The sequence below is a fragment of the Colletotrichum lupini genome, chromosome 4 (assembly GCF_023278565.1).
Source record: "Colletotrichum lupini chromosome 4, complete sequence".
In the NCBI taxonomy this organism is placed as follows: Eukaryota; Fungi; Ascomycota; class Sordariomycetes; order Glomerellales; family Glomerellaceae; genus Colletotrichum; species Colletotrichum lupini.
The window spans coordinates 5,103,131-5,114,815 of record NC_064677.1 but is presented as its reverse complement, the minus strand read 5'-3'; the positions used below and the strand labels follow the sequence as shown (position 1 = coordinate 5,114,815).

At 54.2% G+C, this 11,685-nt stretch overlaps 2 protein-coding genes across 2 annotated transcripts; both read right to left on the bottom strand.

The window, feature by feature from the left end:
* Nucleotides 1-554: 554 nt before the first annotated feature.
* CLUP02_08631 (phospholipid-translocating P-type ATPase) lies at nt 555-5,244 on the bottom strand (the record flags this gene model as incomplete). Its single annotated transcript, XM_049287617.1, has 3 exons — nt 555-1,497; nt 1,548-4,723; nt 4,783-5,244. The coding sequence occupies 3 exons, from the start codon at nt 5,242-5,244 to the stop codon at nt 555-557; spliced, it is 4,581 nt and encodes a 1,526-aa protein (XP_049144760.1).
* A 33-nt stretch (nt 5,245-5,277) lies between these two features.
* CLUP02_08630 (uncharacterized protein) lies at nt 5,278-6,551 on the bottom strand (the record flags this gene model as incomplete). Its single annotated transcript, XM_049287616.1, has 3 exons — nt 5,278-5,909; nt 5,992-6,048; nt 6,134-6,551. 3 exons carry the CDS (start codon nt 6,549-6,551, stop codon nt 5,278-5,280), a joined length of 1,107 nt encoding a protein of 368 aa, XP_049144759.1.
* Nucleotides 6,552-11,685: the final 5,134 nt, after the last annotated feature.

Below are 11,685 nucleotides of genomic sequence, written 5' to 3'. Positions count from 1 at the left end.
TTGTTTTTTTGCATCTTTTCCCTTCTCATGCTCGCGCGTATGTACAAAAAGCGTCAACAGCGCGAGAGCTGTGCGCCATCACATTGTTTGGTCCGCCCAGACTCACAACGCCCTAGGGTCTGACGAAGAACATCCAGCACCCTCAGCATGGACTGGTTCCTGGCGCCCCCCTCTCAATTCTAGGATGCACACCAAAGCTTGCACAAAAATGCCTTCCGAGACTTCCGTTCCTTTGTCCTCCCAAAACGCCGTCGCAGTAGGAATCCCTATACGATAAAACTACCAACATAACATAATGAATTTGGAACCAAACAGAAAAAAGTAGTGACGGAGCGTGTGTGTGTGTGTGTGTGTGTGCGTGTATGTGGGTGACAAAGCATCGAGTCGCTGGCGTGCGAGAGGTGGAATGTCGTAGATCGCTCATGCAGATCGTGATGCATCGGGGGATATCAACAAAACAGCAAAAAGAAACAATACGGCCCCGTCGGGAGGGCCAGGCCGGATATAGTACAAGGAGAATTCGATTCGATTCGGTCGAGGGTCTGGAGCAGCCGCTACATGTTGGCGCTCTTCGTCAATGACAGACCCCGTAGTCGTCTGGGATGGAAACGGTCGCTGTAAGACTGGCTAGACTCTATCCGAGAGAGGCGAGCGGCCGAGGTAAAGTCGTTACTGGCCTCGAAACTGGCCCGTGTGCGGTCCATCGAAGCTCGCATTCGATCGTAGGATGGTCGGGCTCGATCGTAGGAGGGACGGGGTCGTTCGAAGGAGGATCGCATCGGAGGGGTCATGTCGAGGGACTGCGTTTGCATCATGTCCATCGATTGCCGGTGGCCCGTGTAGTTGGTGCCATCGCTGCCATTTTGGCTGCGCGGGTTGTGCGTCGTGTGTGTTGCAACTGAAGGTGGATAGATTGGCCTTCTGTCCTCATCCACACTGGCATAGTGTATATGCTTACCCTTGCGCGAGCTGACCGACGAGTTCGACGGGGTCTTACTCGCCGTCTGCTCCCCAATAACCGTCGCGTCGTCGCCCTGCGTGAGACGAGAGAATTTTCCTTGCCGCTCTTGCTCGCGGATGATGTCGACGTCGTATGGGAAGTAGACCTTCTGAATCGCCTTGATCGCGAACCGGGGAAAGAGACTGATGACCGGTACAATGAAGAAGACCGCCCAAAAAGATGCTTGGGCGTATACCTGCGGGGCGGCTTGATAGAAAAACACTGACCCTTCGGTGGCTGTGTAGATGCCGGTAACGATGAAAATCATAAGGTCGCTGAGGACTACAATCAAGATCATGATCCAGTCCCATCGGTACGTGTTGATGAGGATGTACGCGTTGATGACGAAGACAGCGGGGTGTGCAATGTAAGCGCCAAGTCGCGTTCGGTCTTCGATATTCAGACCGTTCTTCGTCACGAAGCTTGTGCTGCTCACTGCCAAGTACGGAATGTAGAAGACCATGACCGATTGGTAGACGCCGTCAAGCATGTAAAGCCTGGAACCTAGTTAGCATCGCATCAGGGCCACTGCTGTGACCATACGTACCAGAATTTGGTCTGTGTCCATTCCAACCGTTCGATACCACGGCGATAAAGCTGCGGTACAGCCAGAGAGACCTTGTCCGAAACATCCTGGTCAAGAACACCCATAACGACGACCGGAACCGAAGTGAAAAGGAGGTTGAACAACAAGATGTACGTGTACTCGTAGATATACGTGACGTCGAAGTCGCAGTAGATTTGGTACCAGAAGATACCAAACACCCATACCACGTTTTTGTAGAAGAAGTTGGCCACCGTCTCGGCGAGACGACGGTACGACCACCGACCGTGTACGAGCACTAGCCGCGATAGGAAGCGGAACTGGGCGATTGCGTAGTCTGAAGACATGACCGCCTGTCGACCCTCCTCACCAGCGATACCAACGCCGACATCTGCCTCTTGAATCATGGCAACATCGTTGGCGCCGTCTCCAATGGCGAGAGTCATGACATCCAGACCGTTCTTGACCATGTTGACTACGGCGGCCTTCTGAGCAGGACTGACTCGGCAGCAAAGAACCGACTTGCACTGCTTGCAGAGAAGCAGGAACTTCTGCTTCAATGCATCGTGGAGAACCCACTTCAGAGAGAAACCGTCAATAACCAGGCCGTGGGTTGGGCCAGGTGGTTCGTGGTTCTTCCTGGCCTTGGCCAAGTCGTCGTTGTCGCCCTTCAGACCGAAGTCCTGTAAGTACTTGTCGAGCTCCTGCTCCAAGATATTGAGGAAATGTTCGTCGGGTGTCTCGCCAGTTTCGTCTTCGTCAACTTTCAGGTGGATAAGCTCCATGTCGTTGTTCAGAAGGTTGCAGGAGAAACCAATGTTGATAGCAGTCTCGACCTTGTCGCCAGTGAGAACCCAAAGCTTTATGCCAGCGTCGCCCAGCAGAGCGATGGTATCGGGAACGCCATCTTGCAGTCTGTCTTCAATAGCGGTGCCTCCAAGTAGTGTCAATTCGCGCTCAAGGTGATCTGCGACCTCCTCCATCTTCTCTTCTCGATGTTCAAGAGCCGCTGCAGCCGCGTCATACTCCTTGCGCCAGGTGGCGTATTGGTCCTCGGTGAGTTCTCGCTGCGCAATACAGAGCGTTCTCAAACCTTCGCGGGCAAACATTTCCAAGTGCTCGGCCGTAAGTTTGCGAAGCTCTTGCTGCTCGCCCCGCTTCAGACGCGAATAGATGATACTGTCCGCTCCCTTGCAGATGAGCAGAATGCGGTTGTCAGGCATCCGTACAATTGCGCTCATACGCTTCCTGCTCGAGTTGAACTCGATTGTGTTCAATATCGGGTAGAATCGATCCTCGCCCATGACATTCAGGTTGATGCCCTCCTGAGAGCTGCCAAGCACCGTGAAACCCATGTCGCGGGCTGTTGCGACAAGAGCCGCCTCGTCAGGTGATTGTGCCTTGAACAGCATCTTTGGCGGTGATCCGGGTATCTTCTCGGCGATGACAGTATGGCACAGGGCGAGGCAGAGCATGAAGTGCTCATTCGCCACTTGCTGTTCATCACCAGAGTCACCCGCCAAGTCAGAGACATAGTCAGGCGCAATGAAAGTCAGGTCGGAGTCATGCAAGTAAGGGTTGTCGTGAATATTCCTGAGACCGTCGATCGCACGTATTTTGGCATCCGCAATTTCGGCTCTGGCTTCGGCTGCCTCCTTCTCCACGTCGACACCGAGGCGTTTCTGCATGCCAGCTTGAGCTTCCGTGTATGCTTCGCCATACGGCTGTCCGTTGATAGTTGCTTTCTTGAACTCCATGACGTTTTGTGTCAATGTACCGGTCTTGTCGGAGAAGATATACTCGATCTGGCCAAGGTCGTCGGAAATATTCCACGACTTTGGGATACAGGGTTGGTCCAGGGGTTCGTAGTACATCTCAACGTCGCTGTAGATGAAAATTGCCTGCAATAGGCGGACAATTTCAAGAGTGATGTAGAGAGCAATGGGAATCAAGTTCTGGAACACAATAAGAGCGGCCCAGAATGTGATGAAGCCGGACATGGGTGCCGTTCCTCCGATGGATCCAAAGTCAAAGAAGTGTAAAGATGCGTCCGTTTTCGCCCATGCGACACCGTTGACGATGCCGGTCAAGACGCAGAGAATAAAGAGAATGCCGAAGTTGTAAATGACATTGAAGTTCATTTCCCTGGCGATTCTGGGACGCTTACTGGGCGTGATACCAGAGTTGATCATGATTTTGGTGTCATGTCCCGTGAAGGCGACGACTCCAAGGGCCCATTCCGTGTTTCTCAGATTGCAACCACGGAGAAGCAAGTTGTCGATCGTAATGGGCTCAGTCATCAAGTCGGGCTCGGATGAGTCTTCGAAGGTTTGGTGCCAACGAATGGCACCGTTATACTTGTAGAGATTGGGCTGCGGCGGTTCACTCTCGATCCAGAACTGGGCTCGTTCGCAGTCCCTGGCATGCTTCAGTGACCTACCACACCTCAGTGCTTGTCGGACCTTCAAGTTCGTCTCGCCGTCCAAGTTTTTGGTTTCGACGTAGCAGGCGCCATCTGGGTCAGACGTGGACAGTACGATAATGTCAGCTGGCAGTTCGTCGTCGTTGTAAATTCGCACAAAGTCGCCAACTCTCAAGTCTTTCCAGTGATCCTTGTGAAATCGGGCGTCACCTTTGACCGGTACACTGCGGTTCACCACGTCTCCCTTTCGTTGCATCAACTCTCTGACGCGCTTGTGGTCATCTTCTTGCGGGACCTCGAGAGTCTGACGGGGAAGTGGAGAGGGAACCGGTGTCATCTGGATATCCTCTCGGGCGGATACAAACGAGTCTCGATTGGATCGGGGTTGGTTGAAGGAGTCTCGGGGGATGTGGGTCTCAACCGAGGGTCGCGGCGCATCGGCGTACGCTTCTGGGTTCTTGCGCACTGCCAATTCCTTCCTAGCCTTCTTGGACCAAATGCTTTCGATTGTGTGCCAGACAAGGCCAAAGAAGCGACTGTTGGCCTTCTTAATGCGCCTCCACAGAGAAATGTTATCATCCTCGACGTTGACGTTGTTCCAGCCGCGCAGGCGATGAACGGGGGCGTTGTTGAGCTCGATATCCAGAATGGTGCGACGGTAATCTTCGATGGCATCCTTGATTGCCGTGACAGTGACGATGAAAATCAAAGGTACCGAGTTGAGACCTGGATTCGTACCGCCGAAAATGGGGAAGAACTACAAAGGGTTGGAACTAGTTCAAACATGCATTGGGGAAGACCTCGAGTCCGACTTACCACCAGGATGACGAGGAAAAGGAAAAAGATGTTTGCGATATTCTGGAATTGAAACCACAAATTCTTGGGAACGAAACTTATGGGCGTGTACTTTGCTGTGCGGATCTTGTTTCTCGGAAAATGCTGACTTGGGTGACCTTCCTCGTCTAGGAGCTCCGCGGGCAAAGGGAGGTTGAAGAACATTTTCCTGCCGCCATTTCCTTCCTCGGGATCAGTGGCCGTGTTGGCCTCGATTTGTAAAGATTCAGTGCCGCCGGAGTTACGACTCTTCTCGCTGTTATGTTTCTTGTGGCCGGCGCGGTGCATGATGGAAAGCCTCTTCTTGTTGCTGCTCTTTATCGTCATCTTGCGGGTAGCCCATCTCGTCCTCAAAGTTGTCAGCGCGGGACCCTCGGGATCGTTGGCGGGATCGTTAGCAGGATCAAGGGCCGCGTTGGGCCCTTCTTCGTTCGTGGGCGCCATCGTGGTCTCTTGGTGTACGGGCGAGCAGCCCGATCAACCCGAGTGGTCCTCCAGTATGGCCACGTCCGGCCGCAACGTTGGTCCCAGACGGGGAAGGGAGACGATGTGTTGCGTGGTATTCCAGGACGGGGTAATCGATTGCGAAAGTCGAAATAAAGCAGGTTGTTGTTGAATGAATTGTGAGAGGGAAAACGAGCGACCGTGAGTGTTCAGCGTAACGTCGTCGTCGTTGTCGTCGATGTCCGTCCGAGGTTGTGTTGTGGTGGTGTTGGTTGGAACTTGGGCGAGATGTGTGGTTCGTGCGAGGGAGTAGCAGAATTGAAAGGGAGTGGTCGGAAGGGGGCAAGAATTATTTTGGCTGAAGGGGCCGGGAGGCGCTGTCGCGGTGTTTGATGACAGCGTTGTCCATAAACCCGCTGTGAAGGGGGGGGAGTGCAGAGTGCAGAGTGCAGAGTGCAGCTGGGTACCGGGGCAGACGGGGGTGGGTAGGTAGGCGAAGGTAAGGTACCTCGAGTCACCCCCTTCAGTGTGTCTGGGAGCAGCGGTGCGCGCAGTCAGTTTGTGCAGAATGCAGGCGGCATAGCAGTAGATGAATTGGCCAGTGCTTCGGCCATTTAGACGGCCAGGACGGGTTTGTGAGGCACGGGGGGAGGACTCGGAGAAGACTGAGAGGGGGGAGAGGAGAGACAAGACATGGAAGTTATCCACGCTTGGATAAAGTACCTCACCTCACCTTATGGATCTCACTCCCACTCTCACTCTGTGCAATGGCGCAGGGGTAAGCAAGTGTACGTATCGGAGGTACTTGGAGGGAGCACGGCGGTGGAAGTATCTCGCCCTACCGTTAGAGTGGGGGACTGTAGCAGAAACAGCCTAACTAGGTACGGACCTTGACCAGACCAGAACAGGTACTGTCTGTAATTGCCCTTGTATCGTGCTTTTTCTTCTGACTCCCGTCCCCCTAAAAGGCTTGATGGCTCAGATATGTGCAAAGGGTCGAGTTCCACGTTTCTAACAAGTTTCTCAGGGCACGCTGCACCACTGGAGATAAGTCGGAGGGAGAAAGGCACAGAGAGGGATGCACGAAAAAGGTAGAAGCGGAAAGGCGGAGAAAGGAAGGGAGACAGACGGAGTTGGACGCTCGAGAACAGTGGGAAAGGGCGGAAAGGAAGGAGAGCAAGACGGAGGAGAGAGAGGAATCGGAGAGAGGAGCAATCCATCCAAGCAAGCAAGCAGCAACCAAGCAACCGAACGCGCGAGCCCGTGGTGCGGGTGCCGTGTCGGCCGGGCCAGTTCCCAGCTTCCATTTCCCCCCCACCTCACTCACACCTCTTTTTCTTTCCCTTCCCGCAGATGGAGTGTTGTAGATGCACCTCAGAATGGCGGCACCACCACCACCACCACCACAACCAACAAGCGACAAGCAAGAATGCACCACCATGATCACGACTCCTCCGTAAAACCCAGACGGCCCCGTCGGGTCCCTCAAGTACCTCTCTGCCCGTCAAGTGGTCACTCGCGTCACCGATGCACACCACCCTCCCACAGAGTTGTGGCGCCGCAGGTACATGGCAGAGTACCAAGGGATGGGCGCGTCAAGTGGCCGCCCGCCCGGATGGCCCGGGGACTAGCAAGACTCCACGTCCGTCTCTGCTCCAGTGCTCCTGCAGACGACTGGGCTAACGTTGGTAGCAGAAACTGCTCAAGGGAAGCGTAAGGCGACAATTACCATCTTTTCGTGCTTAAGCAAGCACGGCGAAGAGGACGATTCCCGCTTAGTCTGCCTTGTACGACAGATCAAAGCCGCGCTTCTGTCTCTGCAAGCATGGCCATGTACTTTGTACAGTCGATGAGCAATCATGAACCACCTACCTATGGATACCCTACAGGCTACAAATACAAGTCGCGACCTCGACGCTAGTCGGCTGCTCGGCGGACGATGGAGGTTGATGGGTGCGTGCAATTGGTAATCACCCGCCAGCCTGGCCAATGGCCCAGTCCTGTCCTGCCTCCCTCACTCTCGCTACCACGGCGACAGGAGATTCGAGAAGACTTGAAGCATGAAACCCGCCATGGACATTGACACTCTGTCCATGTTTTCTCCTATGCACTAGCATCGGCTCTAGAGATTTCCATTTCCCATGCAACCTACCCTGCAATGTGCCCACTGAGTGCCAGGCCTCGCCCTCTTTTTCCCACCCCGTTTTTGATATAATACCCGACCGCTATCAGGTATCCGTACAAAGTATCCGTACGTATACAAGGCCATGTGGACAACTTGACAACCACCACAGTACACCGTACCTTACCTCGTAACTTCGTCGTAAGACTCCTAGTTGATGTGCCTGCAACTGCGAGACGTGCATGAGAAAGAGAAAAAGGAAAGCAAGCAGTCGTCCGGGACCTCTTCACCCCATGCTTCCATAGTCGTCGTCCAAACACAGCCAGCCAGTGAGGAGATGAGGACTGCAGTGTCTACATACCTATCTGACCTCACTCGTCACGACACATTGCCCTCCATGTTACGTCTACCTAGGTAGGTACGCATAGCTTAATCAATTGGCCATTTGATGATGGTTGGGGTTCATGACCAACAAGCACGAACACAACGAGACCAGGCCAAACGGGCACAGAACGGGCCGTGGCCATAGGGCCTTGGGCTTGTAATGCAACGCCCTACTGTCAAACCAGTGAGCCCAGGTCTGGTAATTCCCGTCTGGTAATTCTAGTTCCTTCGTCACGATGATACCTAAGCCCTGGGCGCGGACCAGAAGTACCCGTCCGTGTCAATATGCTGGAGAGGAACATGGTTCATGTTGATCATGTCAGCAGCTTCCAGCTAGCGGGTTCCTAGGTAGGTACCTACCTATACGGAATACGTACCTCGCCATTTCTGCCTCCCGCCAGCCACAGCTCCTTCCTGTCTAATCACGCCGAATGAAGATGCTTACCTGATCGGCAATATCTGGTAAAGAACGACAACGAATGCCATGGTCATCCTTGTACTCGCCCTTCCCAGCGAACGGTTGTCTCTTCTTTTTCTGTCTGCAATGCTGCATCAACAACCTAATGAAGCAAAATACACTCTCCTTCAAGGTTTGCGACCACATCCAGTCGTCCAATCGACCCGGATCCGACCCAACCCAATTCACTTCGTCTTCAAGCACTCCAGAGTCTGCTTGCCATTCTTCTCATGCGTCAACTAACACGGAACACTCAGCACCCATTATCCGCCGTCTATTCTGCTTCCGGATGCGTCACGCCCGTCTGCGCACTGCGTATTAGCGCTCACGTGTACTGACTACCGGCTTCCCGTGTCTGCATAGCACAACTTTCGTTTCTTCCCCCGCCAGGCTTCTTCTCCCTTTTCGTCTACCGCTTTCGCCGAAATTTGATGGAAGAACATGGATAATATGTGGTGGGCAATTGGGCAGAGAGAAGCACCAAAGGAAGAAAAGGCATGGATGTCTTGTTGCACAGCCCAGCCACTGCTGCTGCTCGTTGACATCGATCCGGCCGTCAACTGTGTGCTGGCAACGCTACACACTGACCACAGGCAGATCTCAAGAGCAACCACGGCGGTTACTGGTTCACTCGGATGAGCTCCAGTCAGCATTCCTTCCTCGCAACCAGGCCAATCCCGACCTCGAGGCGGTCACCTACAGATACAGGACGATTCCTCTGAGCCACTTCCCAGCCAGCGGCCCGGGATCAACCAAAACCAATTTGCTGCGTCACAGTATTGCCCTGTTACCTCCAATTGCTCTGAGGCTGAGCAGTTGGCGCGTTTATTACGGGAAGCAATCGTCGTCACCCTGGCCCATCCACTGCCCGTTCTCCTGCGTATTAACAGGGACTTGAAAGATGGACCCGTTCCAGGCGCAGGTATCGCTTCTCGCCAGAAATTAGAGATGCTGGTTCTGACAATGACCCATACTTGGCTGCCAACTGCCCATCGAAGGAGAAATTGGCCAAGAATGTGCCAGCCAGGGGGGAGCACGCAGATGGCCCCCAGAGGGGCAGTTCAAGTCTTGTCTTGATGACTGGCGGAGCACCAGAACTGACGCCTCATTTACGAGCCACCGATGCCATCCCGGGCTCACTGGCTCCGGGTCGCCGTGTGCTCCATATCCCATCTCATTTACACCTCAAATAGCAAGCGACGACACTCCATCGGCCAGGCCCCCCGTGATGGAAGTGGGAGGTCGACGGGTCTCAGGGTTGCATCGTACCCACGGCGCCCGGACGGATCGCGAATCTTTGCGCCTGTGGCACTAGGGCCTGTTAGGCATGCGGGATTGAGATGCGCGCTCGGGCAGGCCTGCTAGTGCTCCTCACCTGAGCCAAGCTTTTTCAGTACCTATGTCGTGTCAAGTTACAGAAAACAACTCGCCAGCCGAGCTCAATTCCTTCGCGCGGGATTCGTAGCAGACCACCACTACAACGGCGCAAGACAGCGGTACATCAATGGCATGGAAGAAGCAAAAAGTCACATACAAACACACATCAACATCAACCGTTCGGGGGCAAGCATGAGGCTGAACACCCACTGAGAGGAAATCCTCTAGGAGGCGATCCCGTCTCGATCGCACCGCTCGACCAAACCGTCCTAGCCACACGGGAATGGCATCTTGAAACAAATCTACAGCCGCTGCGAAGGCACGCAATCATTCACTCAGCGCCCCTTTGATACCTTTGGCAGGGGCAACCTTCTTTGCTCCAGACCTTGGCAGCCTCTTCTGGGATCGCCTCTGCTCACAGATCTGTCCGTGTTCTTCTATTGCGATGCAGGGAAGATAATGCTAGAATGAACTACTCAGCGCTCACCAAGGAACATCGACGTTGTCAACGCTGATTCCAAGCCAACAGAGTCGTTAAACCCAGGCCGGCGAGCATTAGGTAGCCGTCACATCAGTCAGCTAGCCTCACCTTCTAGGCTCCTCCTCGTCAGCACCATTGATCAGTCCAGCCATTTGCATCAAGCAGTTCTATCTCCGAGTGAGACTCCACTTGAAGGGGTTCATTCCAAGGGGGCATACTGCCGCATTTACTAGCAATGAGCGTACCACTATTACCGCATACATCTCAATTGGGATATAGCCAGAAAGTGGAGGGACGTACGTAGTATGCAGAGTCGGGCCTTCGGGGCTTGCGATATGTCCATTCGGAGGTAGGACGGGGGGGGGGGGGGGGCGCGGGACTTGCAGGACGCACTAAATAGCCACGCATTCACGGCGCGGACGGAGCCCATTTTGACGCCGAGGACGACGAGAGTGGGACAAGTGAGACTCTCGCGCGCCGTTCTCACAAGCGGACGCCGCCCTTGAATGGCACGAGTAGAAAGTATCACAATGTACCCCAAGAAAACGCGCCAAGCACCACACCATGAGCAGCTCGATAGGTGGGCTTTTGCTTGGGCATCAAAGGGCAGAACAGTTGTAAGCAGCTGTGGCTACTGAGGATCTTCTCTTCTAAGCCGCGTTTGTCGCGCAGATTCTGCCTCGAGAATTCTGTGCGACTCAAAATCAGATGCGGAACCCGCTGAAGCCAACACCCAGATTTCGTACCTACGTCGATTAACACTAGGTTGTTCTCATCCAATCCAGGACCTCTCTGGGATTCAGTCTTTTCCCGCAAGGAAACGGACGGAGGACAATAGATGGGAGGCGGGAGACAGAATGTGGCTTCGCGCTGGAATCCCCACGCCCCCTCTGATGCAAGCCCTTCTCAAACGTACAAGCGGAGGCCAGACGGCTTACACGGGACGCAGGCTGATTTAACCTTCTAGGATGATCGCTTTGATCGCGGCCCAAGGTCCTGGAACAGGTTCAACGATGCACCTTTGACCCGGACCACTACCTTTACAGATGGGTTCCCTGAGCAACTTTTGGTCTGATGACAAACTTAGCAAGTTTTCGAGTGTGCTCCAAGCGTCTGGGCAGCGTGGCCAAGGACTGTCTGCAGGGCCAGGACCTTTACTGGCTATCGTGGATGTGCGAGAAAAAGAGGGGGAATGAGGGACGGGACACGGCAAACGACTACCTGTTCACGTCGCCCAGGAACTCCTAAACTAAGCAGTCATGTACCGCAACGATATCCCAGGACCACAATGGCCCCTATTCCGGAGTCCTTTTCGGCCCCTGAAACCGCGACAAAATTCTCGAGGGATGGATGCGGTCTCCAACGGTTCGCGCTGGGGATCGTCGGGGTCGTCCTCTTGGCCGCTCTTCATTGACAGCCCGGGGTTGTGGACTGCTGAGCAGTCCGCTGCCCGCGTTCCTGCGCGGTGATGAATGATCAAATCCGTTTTTGATGCACCTCCGAAATCCTTTTACTCCCGTTATCCGTAGCTTCCGCCGTCGCAATCATCTCCGCCGCCCCACGGTTGCCGAACCTCTGTTCGTCCGACACTAACCCGAGTCGAGTCATCGCCGGGCCTCA